The following is a 13,604-nucleotide window of genomic DNA, read 5'->3' as shown; positions in this document are numbered from 1 at the left end:
TAACGCTTCCGCTTTTGGTCTACGAGGGTACGTGGACAACACTCTCCCCTCTCGTTGCTATGCATCACCATGATCTTGCGTGTGCGTAGGAAAATTTTGAAATTACTACGTTCCCCAACAGTGGCATCCAAGCCTGGTTTTATGCGTAGATGTCATATGCACGAGTAGAACACAAGTGAGTTGTGGGCGATACAAGTCATACTGCTTACCAGCATGTCATACTTTGGTTCGGCGGTATTGTTGGATGAAGCGGCCTGGACCGACATTACGCGTACGCTTACGTGAGACTGGTTCTACCGACGTGCTTTGCACACAGGTGGCTGGCGGGTGTCAGTTTCTCCAACTTTAGTTGAACCGAGTGTGGCTACGCCCGGTCCTTGCGAAGGTTAAAACAGCACCAACTTGACAAACTATCGTTGTGGTTTTGATGCGTAGGTAAGAACGGTTCTTGCTAAGCCCGTAGCAGCCACGTAAAACTTGCAACAACAAAGTAGAGGACGTCTAACTTGTTTTTGCAGGGCATGTTGTGATGTGATATGGTCAAGACATGATGCTAAATTTTATTGTATGAGATGATCATGTTTTGTAACCGAGTTATCGGCAACTGGCAGGAGCCATATGGTTGTCGCTTTATTGTATGCAATGCAATCGCCCTGTAATGCTTTACTTTATCACTAAGCGGTAGCGATTGTCGTAGAAGCATAAGATTGGCGAAACGACAACGATGCTACGATGGAGATCAAGGTGTCGTGCCGGTGACGATGGTGATCATGGAGGTGCTTCGGAGATGGAGATCACAAGCACAAGATGATGATGGCCATATCATATCACTTATATTGATTTCATGTGATGTTTATCTTTTATGCATCTTATCTTGCTTTGATTGACGATAGTATTATAAGATGATCCCTCACTAAATTATCAAAGTATAAGTGTTCTCCTTGAGTATGCACCGTTGCGAAATTTCTTCGTGCTGAGACACCATGTGATGATCGGGTGTGATAGGCTCTACGTTCAAATACAACGGGTGCAAAACAGTTGCACACGCAGAATACTCAGGTTAAACTTGACGAGCCTAGCATATAATAGATATGGCCTCGGAACACGGAGACCAAAAGGTCGAGCGTGAATCATATAGTAGATATGATCAACATAGTGATGCTCACCATTGAAACTACTCCATCTCACGTGATGATCGGACATGGTTTGGTTGATTTGGATCACGTGATCACTTAGAGGATTAGAGGGATGTCTATGTAAGTGGGAGTTCTTAAGTAATATGATTAATTGAACTTTAATTTATCATGAACTTAGTCCTGGTAGTATTAGCATATCTATGTTGTAGATCAATTGCTCACGATATTGCTCCCCGTTTAATTTTTTATATATTCCTAGAGAAAACTATGTTGAAAAATGTTAGTAGCAATGATGCGGATTGGATCCGTGATCTGAGGATTAACCTCATTCCTACACAGAAGAATTATGTCCTTGATGCACCGCTAGGTGACAGACCTATTGCAGGAGCATATGCAGACGTTATGAACGTTTGGCTAGCTCAATATGATGACTACTTGATAGTTTAGTGCACCATGCTTAACGGCTTAGAATCGGGACTTCAAAGACGTTTTGAACGTCATGGACCATATGAGATGTTCTAGGAGTTGAAGTTAAATATTTCAAGAAAATACCCAAGTTGAGAGATATGAAGTCTCCAACAAGTTCTATAGCTAAAAGATGGAGGAGAATAGCTCAAGCAGTGAGCATATGCTCAGATTGTCTGGGTACTACAATCGCTTGAATCAAGTGGGAGTTAATCTTACAGATAAGATAGTGATTGACATAATTCTCTAGTCACCATCACCAAGTTAGTAGAACTTCGTGATGAACTATGATATGCAAGGGATAACGGAAACGATTCCCAAGCTCTTCGTAATGCTGAAATCAACGAAGGTAGAAATCAAGAAAAATATCAAGTGTTGATGGTAGACAAGACCACTAGTTTCAAGAAAAGGGCAAAGGGAAGAAGGGGAACTTCAAGAAGAACGGCAAGCAAGTTGCTTCTCAAGTGAAGAAGCCCAAGTCTGGTCCTAATCCTAAGACTAAGTGCTTCTACTGCAAAGGGACTGGTCACTGGAAGCAGAACTGCCCCAAGTATTTGGCGGATAGGAAGGATGGAAAAGTGAACAAAGGTATATTTGATATACAGATTATTGATGTGTATTTTACTAGTGTTCGTAGCAACCCCTCGGTATTTGATACTGGTTCAGTTGCTAAGAGTAGTAACTCGAAACGGGAGTTGCAGAATGAACATAGACTAGTTAAGGGTGAAGTGATGATGTGTGTTGGAAGTGGTTCCAAGATTGATATGATCATCATCGCACACTCCCTATACTTTCGGTATTAGTGTTGAACCTAAATAAGTGTTATTTGGTGTTTGCGTTGAGCATGAATATGATTTGATCATGTTTATTGCAATACGGTTATTCATTTAAGTAAGAGAATAAATTGTTGTTCTGTTTACATGAATAAAACCTTATATGGTTACACACCCAATGAAAATGGTTCGTTGGATCTCGATCGTAGTGATACACATATTCATAATATTGAAACCAAAAGATGCAAAGTTAATAATGATAGTGCAACTTATTTGTGGCACTGCCATTTAGGTCATATTGGTGTAAAGCGCATGAAGAAAATCCATGCTGATGGGCTTTTGGAATCACTTGATTATGAATCAGTTGATGCTTGCGAACCATGCATCATGGGCAAGATGACTAAGACTCCGTTATCTGGAACAATGGAGCGAGCAACAGATTTGTTGGAAATCATACATACTGATGTATGTGGTCCGATGAATATTGAAGCTCACGACAGGTATCATTATTTTCTGATCTTCACAAATGATTTGAGCAGATATGAGTATATCTACTTGATGAAACAAAAGTCTGAAATATTTGAAAAGTTCATATAATTTCAGAGTGAAGTGGAAAATCATCGTAACAAGAAAAATAAAGTTTCTACGATCTGATCGTGGAGGAGAATATTTGAGTTACGAGTTTGGCCTTCAGTTAAAACAATGTGAAATAGTTTCACTACTCACGCCACCTGGAACACCACAGTGTAATGGTGTATCCGAACGTCGTAACCATACTTTATTAGATATGGTGCGATCTATGATGTATCTTACCGATTTACCACTATCATTTTGGGGTTATGCATTAGAGACAGCTGCATTCACGTTAAATAGGGCACCATCTAAATCCATTGAGACGACACAGTATGAACTATGGTTTGGCAAGAAACCAAAGTTGTCGTTTCTTAAAGTTTGGAGTTGCAATGCTTATGTGAAAAAGTTTCATCTTGATAAGCTCAAACCCAAGTCGGAGAAGTGCGTCTTCGTAGGATACCAAAAAGTAACTGTTGGGTACACCTTCTATCACAGATCCGAAGGCAAGACATTTGTTGCTGAGAATGGATCCTTTCTGGAGAAGGAGTTTCTCTCGAAAGAAGTGAGTGGGAGGAAAGTAGAAGTTGATGAGGTAACTGTACCTGCTCCCTTATTGGAAAGTAGTTCATCACAGAAATCTGTTCCTGTGACTCCTACACCAATTAGTGAGGAAGCTAATGATGATGATCATGTAACTTCAGATAAAGTTACTACCGAACCTCGTAGGTAAACCAGAGTGAGATCCACACCAGTGTGGTACGGTAATCTTGTTCTAGAGGTCATGTTACTTGACCATGACGAACCTACGAACTATGAGGAAGCGATGATGAGCCCAGATTCCGCGAAATGGCTTGAGGCCATGAAATCTGAGATGAGATCCATGTATGAGAACAAAGTATGGACTTTGATTGACTTGCCCATTGATCGGCGAGCCATTGAGATAAAATGGATCTTCAAGAGGAAGACGGACGCTGATAGTAGTGTTACTATCTACAAAGCTAGAATTGTCGCAAAAAGTTTTTCGACAAGTTCAAGGTGTTGACTACGATGAGAGTTTCTCACTCGTATCTATGCTTAAGTCTGTCCGAATCATGTTAGCAATTGCCGCATTTTATGAAATCTGGCAAATGGATAAACAAACCGCATTCCTTAATGGATTTATTAAAGAAGAGTTGTATATGATGCAACCAGAAGGTTTTGTCAATCCTAAAGCTGCTAACAAAATATGCAAGCTCCAGCGATCCATCTATGGACTGGTGCAAGCATCTCGGAGTTGGAATATACGCTTTGATAAGTTGATCAAAGCATATAGTTTTATACAGACTTGCGATGAAGCCTGTATTTACAAGAAAGTGAGTGAGAGCACTACATCATTTCTGATAAGTATATGTGAATGACATATTGTTGATCGGAAATAATGTTGAACTATTCTGCAAAGCATAAAGGAATGTTTGAAAGGAGTTTTTCAAAGAAAGACCTCGGTGAAGCTGCTTACATATTGAGCATCAAGATCTATAGAGATAGATCAAGATGCTTGATAATTTTTTCAATGAGTACATACCTTGAAAAGATTTTGAAGTAGTTCAAAATGGAACAGTCAAAGAAGGAGTTCTTGCCTGTGTTACAAGGTGTGAAGTTGAGTAAGGCTCAAAACCCGACCACGGCAGAAGATAGAGAGAGAATGAAAGTCATTCCCTATGCCTCAGCCATAGGTTCTATAAAGTATGCCATGCGGTGTACCAAACCTATTGTATACTCTACCCTGAGTTTGACAAGAGAGTACAATAGTGATCTAGGAGTAGATCACTAGACATTGGTCAAAATTATCCTTAGTGGAATAATGATATGTTTCTCGATTCTGGAGGTGACAAAAGATTCGTCGTAAAGGGTTACATCGATGCAAGTTTTGACACTAATCCAGATGACTCAAAGTCTCAATCTGGATAAATATTAAAAGTGGGAGCAATTAGCTAGAGTAGCTCCGTGCAGAGCATTGTTGACATAGAAATTTGCAAAATACTTACGGATCTGAATGTGGCAGACCCGTTGACTAAACTTCTCTCACAAGCAAAACATGATCACACCTTAGTACTCTTTGGGTATTAATCACATAGCAATGTGAACTAGATTATTGACTCTAGTAAACCCTTTGGGTATTGGTCACATGTCGATGTGAACTATGGGTGTTAATCACATGATGATGTGAACTATTGGTATTAAATCACATGGCGATGTGAACTAGATTATTGACTCTAGTGCAAGTGGGAGACTGAAGGAAATATGCCCTAGAGGCAATAATAAAGTTCTTATTTATTTCCTTATATCATGATAAATATTTATTATTCATGCTAGAATTGTATTAACCGGAAAAATAATACATGTGTGAATACATAGACAAACATAGTGTCACTAGTATGCCTCTACTTGACTAGCTCGTTGATCAAAGATGGTTATGTTTCCTAACCATAGACATGAGTTGTCATTTGATTAACGAGATCACATCATTAGGAGAATGATGTGATTGACTTGACCCATTCCATTAGCTTAGCACTCGATCGTTAATATGTTGCTATTGCTTTCTTCATGACTTATACATGTTCCTATGACTATGAGATTATGCAACTCCCGTTTACCGGAGGAACACTTTGTGTGCTACCAAACCTCACAACGTAACTGGGTGATTATAAAGGTGCTCTACAGGTGTCTCCGAAGGTACTTGTTGGGTTGACGTATTTCGAGATTAGGATTTGTCACTCCGATTGTCGGAGAGATATCTCTGGGCCCACTCGGTAATACACATCACTTAAGCCTTGCAAGCATTGCAACTAATGAGTTAGTTGCGGGATGAGGTATTACGGAACGAGTAAAGAGACTTGCCGGTAACGAGATTGAACTAGGTATTGAGATACCGACGATCGAATCTCGGGCAAGTAACATACCGATGGCAAAGGGAACAACGTATGTTGTTATGCGGTTTGACCGATAAAGATCTTCGTAGAATATGTGGGAGCCAATATGAGCATCCAGGTTCCGCTATTGGTTATTGACCGGAGACGTGTCTCGGTCATGTCTACATAGTTCTCGAACCCGTAGGGTCCGCACGCTTAAAGTTCGATGACGGTTATATTATGAGTTTATGTGTTTTGATGTACGAAGGAGTTCGGAGTCCCGGATGAGATCGGGGACATGACGAGGAGTCTCGAAATGGTCGAGACGTAAAGATCGATATATTGGACGACTATATTCGGACTTCGGAAAGGTTCCGAGTGATTCGGGTATTTTTCGGAGTACCGGAGAGTTACGGGAATTCGCCGGGGAGTATATGAGCCTTATTGGGCCATACGGGAATAGAGGAGAGAGGCCAAAAGGAAGGAGGCCTGCGCCCCCCCCCCCCTCTGGTCCGAATTGGACAAGGGGTGCAGCCCCCTTTTCCTTCTCCCTCTCCTCTTTTCTTCTCTCCTACTCCAACAAGGAAAGGAGGAGTCCTACTCCCGGTAGGAGTAGGACTCCCCCCTTGGCGCGCCCTCCTCCTAGGCCGGCCGCCTCCCCCCTTGCTCCTTTATATACAGGGGCAGGGGGGCACCTCTAGACACACAAGTTGATCAAGTTGATTGTCTCTTAGCCGTGTGCGGTGCCCCCCTCCACCATAGTCCACCTCGATAATACTGTAGCGGTGCTTAGGCGAAGCCCTGCGTCGGTAGAACATCAACATCGTCACCACGCCGTCGTGCTAACGAAACTCTCCCTCAACACTCAGCTGGATCGGAGTTCGAGGGACGTCATCAAGTTGAACGTGTGCAAAACTCGGAGGTGCCGTGCATTCGGTACTTGATCGGTCGGATCGTGAAGACATACGACTACATCAACCCGTTGTGCTAACACTTCCGCTTTCGGTCTACGAGGGTACGTGGACAACACTCTTCCCTCTCGTTGCTATGCATCACCATGATCTTGCATGTGCGTAGGAGAATTTTGAAATTACTACGTTCCCCAACATGATGACCCACAAGTATAGGGGATCAATTGTAGCTCTTTTCGATAAGTAAGAGTGTCGAACCAACGAGGAGCAGAAGGAAATGACAAGTGGTTTTCAGCAAGGTAATGTTTGCAAGTGCTAAAATTGTAAGTAACAGAGTAGTTTGATAGCCAGATAATTTGTAACGAGCAGATAAGATAATAGTAGCAAAAGTGCAGTAAGGTAGCCCAATCCTTTTGAGGCAAAGGACAGGCCAAAACAGTTTCTTATGATAAGCAAAGCGTTCTTGGGGTACACGGGATTTTCATCTAGTCACTTTCACCATGTTGGTTTGATTCGTGTTTGCTACTTTGATAATTAGATATGTGGGTGGACCGGTGCTTAGGTATTGTTCTTACTTGAACAAACATCCTACTTATGATTAAACCTCCCGCAAGCATCCGCAACTACGAGAAAAGTATTAATAATAAATTCTAACCATAGCATTAAACTTTTGGATCCAATCGGTCCCTTACGAAATAGCGCATAAACTGGGGTTTAAGCTTCTGTCACTCTCGCAACCCATCATCTAATTGCTACTCCATAATGCATTCTCTTATGCCCAAGTATGGTGAAGTGTCATGTAGTCGACGTTCACATGACACCACTAAGGAAATCACAACATACATACTATCAAAATATCGAACACATATCAAATTCACATGATTACTTGCAACATGATTTCTCCCGTGACCTCAAGAACAAAAGTAACTACTCACAAATGATAATCATGCTCAAGATCACAGTGGTATTAAATAGCATATTGGATCTGAACATATAATCTTCCACCAAATAAACCATATAGTAATCAACTACAAGATGTAATAAACACTGCTAGTCACCCACAAGCACCAATCTATAGTTCCGGTAACAAGATTGAACACAAGAGATGAACTAGGTTCTGAGTTGAGATGGTGCTGTTGAAGATGTTGATGGAGATTGCCCTCCCCAAGATGGGAGAGTTGTTGATGATGATGATGACGATGATTCCCCCCTCCGAGAGGGAAGTTCCCCCGGCGGAATCGCTCCGCCGGAGGGAAAAAGTGCTCCTGCCCAAGTTCCGCCTCGAGACAGCGGCGCTCTGTACCGAAAGTTCTCTCCTTATTTTATTTTTCTAGGTCAAAATGACTTATATACTAGAAGATGGGCACCGGAGGTGGGCCTGGGTGAGCAATAGCCACCAGGGTGTGCCTGGGCTCCCTGGCGCGCCCAGGTGGGTTGTGCCCACCTGGTGGGCCTCCTCTGGTACTTATTTGCTCCAATATTCTTCATATATTCCATAAAAATTCTTCGTGAAGTTTCAGCTTGTTTGGAGTTGTGCAGAATAGGTAGCCTGACGTAGCTTTTCCAGGTCCAGATTTCCAGCTGCCGGAATTCTCCCTCTTTGTGTATACCTTGCATAGTATGGGATAAAAGGCATTAGAATTACTCCAGAAAGCATTATTATGGATTAAAACATCATAAATAATAGTAGGAAAACATGATGCAAAATGGACGTATCAGTGCGCCCCTCCCTGTGGAGATTCTGATGTAGCCCTGTTTACTGAAGTTGTTTAGATGGACGGCCTGAAGCATGTGGCGTGCGGTACGGCCATTACTACAAGCAGGCACACCCGTACCATGCGTCATCTCGCACTCTGGGTAGCTTGTTACGCCTCCTATTGACTTGTCTTCTTCACCTAACTTTGTATTTCCTTCTATGCGATGATAATCTTTCATGGTTGAGCCCATTTCCTATTGGAACCCATTAAATAGATGATTTCACAATTTCTTACATCCATTAGTCCTTAGTATCGATATCAGAGTTATTCTATCAGGAAATCTCGGATTATCCTATTTAAACAATGGTTGAATGAGCGCAGAAATATGGTCATCAATGGACATGCCCATGTGGACTAGGAGCTTGAGCTTCGTGGGGATATAAGCGAGAATGAGAAAACTGCAATGATGGAGAGAGCAACGAAGATGGAGGTCCTTTACGATGAACGGATTAATTAGGGTGAATTACAAACTACAAGATTGGGAGGGGCACTGGGGAGGGTAAGGAGAAACAACGAAGAGAAGACAGAGATGGATCGATAGAGAAATGGAGAGATACATTGAAAGAGGTGTAGAAGTGGAAGGGATTATGTTATATAGGAGAGGAGTTTTATACCTGGGTGCAAAATGTGGGCTTGTTTACACGGATGTTCTCCCACTGTCGGGTAGAATATTTGTACCTTCATCACGGTATTAATAGACAGAACACTTAGCTCTCGTTCGACAGTCATGATAACAATGCCACCGCGGACCAATATTTAATTTTTGCACGAGTGGTGATTATTTTCACTGAAACTAGATCATCTGTTGGCATCACCCTTATCAATAGTCAAATGTACCGTTGACAAACACACTAAGAGCAATTCCAATAGCTTCCATGAACCTAGAAATATTTTAAAGGACCCGTAAAACCACCCCCACCTTCCCTTAACCACAAAAAGATAGCCCTTTCCGTATAATTTGACGGGTAAAAACCCGCATGAAAGTTCAGGATGTGTGCCCTGCGCCGCCGTGTTGCCCCTTCGTCGCTCCTCTCCGCCGCGTCACCATGCCACCGCTAGGACGGCCGCCTCCGGTGCTCAGCTCCACCATGCCGGCCGCCGCCGCTAGCATGCCTGCCTCCACTTCCCCGCCTCATCGAGACGATCGTCGACGCGCCTCCCAAGTTGTACCACCTCACCGGTCCGCCTGCTCCAGCGCCTGTTGCCACACTTCCCAACGCTGCGTCACCGGCTTGCGTCCCAATGATGTTTAGTGGGAAAAAAGGAAAACAAGATTTTAGGCGAAGAAATTTTACGGGAACTGAGAAAAGTAGCTTTCTGCAATTCCGACAAATTATGTGATCATCCCATAAAAGCACTTTTACGAAAAGGTTTTTATAAGATCTGTTGGAGATGGTCTAAGGCCTATCAATGGTGACCAGCTAGAGAAGATATACCTATTGGCGGTGACCGGCCAGAGAAGGTATACTTATATTTTACTACTGTTCTTTGCTTATTTTCTTTCATTCGTTAGAAATACCATGCTTTGAACACAAGTTAACAAGGACAATATAAATTATTATTATTATTATGTGAAAAACACACTATTATATGTTATTAGTGAACAGAAACTCATTATTTACTTTTTCCAGAAAACAAGAAATAATCATTATTATAGATAAGAGTAATAAATAAAGCTACTAATATCTGTTCAGCAACGTGCAGATAGTAAATAGGAAAATGTCACTAGACAACATTATTTGAGAAAAAGACATGTCCATTGGGAAAGTCTTGGCTGTTGGGTAACCAAAAGAACAGCGCAATACTACTCATCTTAGAACACAAAAAATGGAACATCGAATCATCTTTAAAGAAAGTTATAAAATGGGAGAATCATGACAAAAAAAATATCGTATGCTCCAACCCAAAATGAAAAGGACACGAGGAACATTTGCATCAAGCCCCTTCTATCATCGCAAAATGTAAATACTAATTTACATGTACCACCCGTACGAAAACCAAAATCAGACCAAAGACACACTAGTGAGGAAGCAAAGCAGCGGTGCAACGTTTCACTTTAGTTCCCTAACTAGAAGAAATTACAAACCCGTACCCTGTCCGGCGCTATCTCCCTCCGCCGTTGGCAGCGGCGGCGCCGTCCTCAGCGAGCGAGGCCCGGCAGTTGGGGCAGGAGGTGTGCGTGGCGAGCCACATGTCGATGCAGCGGACGTGGAATCCGTGGTGGCACCGCGGGAGCACGCGTACCTTCTCGCCGTCGGCGAACTCGCCGAGGCAGATGGCGCACTCCGTGGCCGTGACTGGGAGGGCGCCGCCGGACGACTTGGCTCCGCCGTACACCTCCACGGGTATCTTCCTCAGCGCCTTCCTCTTGAGCCCCGCCTGCACGTGCACGGATGTCGTCGTCCTCGCCGTGGTGGCGCTGGCCGCGAGGCTCGACGACGGCGCGAGCCGGCGGCCGCAGTGGAGCACGCAGCGGATGACGGAGTTGAGCCCGAGCGCGAAAATGAGAACGCAGAGCAGCGCGGCCAGGATGATCACCATGTTGGCGTCGAAGTTGGCGTTGCTCCCCGCAGCGGCCGGCGATGCCAAGGTGCCGCCCGCCGCCGCGGCCGCCGCGGGGGTGACCAGCGGCGTGGCCTCCCCTGCGTCGCTGAGCCGCCGCATGGTGTGCCTGCGTACCAGCTGAGCTCGCGAGCTGCTGATGGACGTGTGTGTGGTGGTTTCGGGAAGAAATCAAGAGAGCGTTTTGGTTCGGGATATGATCGAGTAGTGCATACATGGGAATCGAGACATCTTCTTTTCTTTTCCTTGGCGCAGCTGCGAAAGTGAAAGTGAAAGTGAAAGCTGTGTGTATTCGTGTGTGCATCCTCGCGAGTCTCTTTTATACATATGCAGATATACTTTTCGTGTAAGAGATGCTAACCCTAGCTAGGCAGCTAGTCGGCAAATTTAGGAAATTGAGGGAATATTGTTGTTGGATTTTGCTTTTCTCTAGAAACATAGAGGACCCAACTCGACGAGAGTAATCACGTCTCGCTAGTGGCCGCCATATTTTTTTCCCCGCTATGTCTGCCGGCCGTGCGTGTTGTTGTGGTTTCGATTTCGACTAGATGCCACTCCTCTGTTCCTGCCCATACTCAGCTGCAACGTAGGTCTCATATCTCGGCTGAAACGAGAGAGTCCAACAGCTATTCGGACCTTGATGATGTCTACATTTCGACACAGAGAGCGAAAGCCCTCATTCATATAGGGGCTTGATGTGTGTGGTCCAATCACCCAGTGATTGATCATCGTGAAACAACTTGGTCTTTTTTCGTTTCTGCCTACGGTATCTTTCGTTCATTTTTTAACACAGTAAAATAGCATATGCTCACAAAATGCACATCTAACATCTTAGGATTAATGAAGTCACTACAAACGTCTTATAGTCAGCAATAATGTCATCTCTTACTAAATAAACATTACCAAAAAGTCTGAAATAAATTAAGAGACATACGAGCACAGTGTCAAGCCTAGGACGTGAACCCTAGGTCGATTCTGTCACAAGATCCTAACCATCCGAATCTTTTTGTCCTCGTCCGATTAATCCACTTTTTTAAAGATCTCGAAAACTTTGAATTTTAATTGAAGAATTTGATTATTCAATATTCGATTGGAGTGGATTCACAATAATGAAAAAAAATTATGATATGAGTTTTTTATTTCATAATCATTATCATTTCTAATTTCATTTTTAAAAAAGATAAAGAAGGTGAGGTCAATTGGTCTATTTTTTGTTCAATTGACTAGTGAAATTGAGCACTTATCGTTTTACCCACATAATTTAGCTGTACCGAGCATCATTTTGTGGCAATAACACGTACATGCGGTCAGCCTAGAAAAAAAACACGTACATGCGGTCCGTGTGAGAGTGGGTCGTTTCGATTCTTTGCCAAAACGTGCATCCAAGAACGGAAGCAGTTGGACCTACTTTTCGTTGTTCCATGTCCTCCTAATATTCCTCCACTGATTGCATCATTAGTTTAGCGTGTTTGCTATTGGCAAGTTACCCGAATTTGCAACTCGTGTCAGTCGATTTGAGTTGATCGAAAAAAGACAGTCGATTTGCGCAACCCCGAGGCGAAGATGGGGCTGTGAGGCACGGGGACGCCGGCGAGGCCGAGCCACGAGCGACCTGGAGCCTGGACAACGTTGCCGGTGGAGGTGAATCAGAGGTTGATGATGTGTTCAGATGCGGGTAGGCTACGGGGAGGTTGTTGGCGATGGAACCTTGTGGGAGTTTAGCGGAAGGTAAGGCGACAGCAATACGGCTTGGGTAAAAAAAAATTAGAAGATGAATCACCCTCGGCCTCTGCATCTAGAAGATGCATGCGGTGCGGCCATATTATTTATTATTCACAAAGACCTTACAAATAAATACAACAGTAAGCCCGAGGCCACCATCTAGACGACACCTGTCGCTACTCCTATCCTCTTGATGAAGGTGTGCCAAATATTCGGACCAAATATCAAACAGACATTACACAAAAGCCTAACATCTAACGCCGGATGCCCCATCCAAAACCACATAGGCGGGACTGGGTAACACTCCAGTCCGGCACACTCTCAGTGAGTACCACTTGCCGCAATGTACGGCTCGCGCAAAATGGGTCGGCGAGCGGAGTGTGGCAGCGTCACTGGCCGCAGGTAGAGACGATCAGGGGTATGAGGGTGGGGTCGCGAGGGGGAAAGAGTTGGTTGGGGAAGGAAGAATGTTACGTTCCCGATCTAGTTCTCTCTTGAATTCACTGGGTTACATGTAAACAAGGTTTGATACACGCTGTTCTAGGAAAGGAAATGTAAACAGAGAAAGGAGAAGGAGCTGGCGATGTCGAGTCGTTGCCTCATCCAATCGGATGCCTTTTCGTGTGTGATCCTTTTGCCTTAAGTAGCTCTAAGTCTTGAGGTCACTGGGGCCCTCTTCTCATTGAGCCAGTCAGGTCCAACATATCTCCTGTTTGGCTGGCTGATCCAAGGAGGCCTAGCCATGACGCAGTCTTCCTCCTGATAGGTCCCCGTGGCAGTGGATCTGCTGATCTGGCCATCAGGGATCTAACATCCC

At 43.8% G+C, this 13,604-nt stretch overlaps 1 protein-coding gene across 3 annotated transcripts; it reads right to left on the bottom strand.

The window, feature by feature from the left end:
- Nucleotides 1–8,298: 8,298 nt before the first annotated feature.
- LOC125551128 (RING-H2 finger protein ATL74-like) lies at nt 8,299–11,367 on the bottom strand. 3 transcript variants are annotated; one of them, XM_048714287.1, is made up of 2 exons: nt 10,596–11,367; nt 8,299–8,356 (listed from the first exon to the last, which is right to left on the bottom strand). In XM_048714287.1, exon 1 carries the CDS (start codon nt 11,165–11,167, stop codon nt 10,607–10,609), a length of 561 nt encoding a protein of 186 aa, XP_048570244.1. In that variant the 5' UTR covers nt 11,168–11,367; the 3' UTR covers nt 8,299–8,356; nt 10,596–10,606. The 3 variants fall into 3 exon arrangements, with proteins under 3 accessions (XP_048570244.1, XP_048570242.1, XP_048570243.1); XM_048714285.1 differs by lacking the exon at nt 8,299–8,356 and adding an exon at nt 9,259–9,734; XM_048714286.1 differs by lacking the exon at nt 8,299–8,356 and adding an exon at nt 9,259–9,701.
- Nucleotides 11,368–13,604: the final 2,237 nt, after the last annotated feature.

Source organism: Triticum urartu, chromosome 4 (genome assembly GCF_003073215.2).
Source record: "Triticum urartu cultivar G1812 chromosome 4, Tu2.1, whole genome shotgun sequence".
Classification (NCBI taxonomy): domain Eukaryota; kingdom Viridiplantae; phylum Streptophyta; class Magnoliopsida; order Poales; family Poaceae; genus Triticum; species Triticum urartu.
The sequence above is the reverse complement of the archived record's forward strand: the minus strand, read 5'-3'. Positions and strand labels throughout refer to the sequence as shown.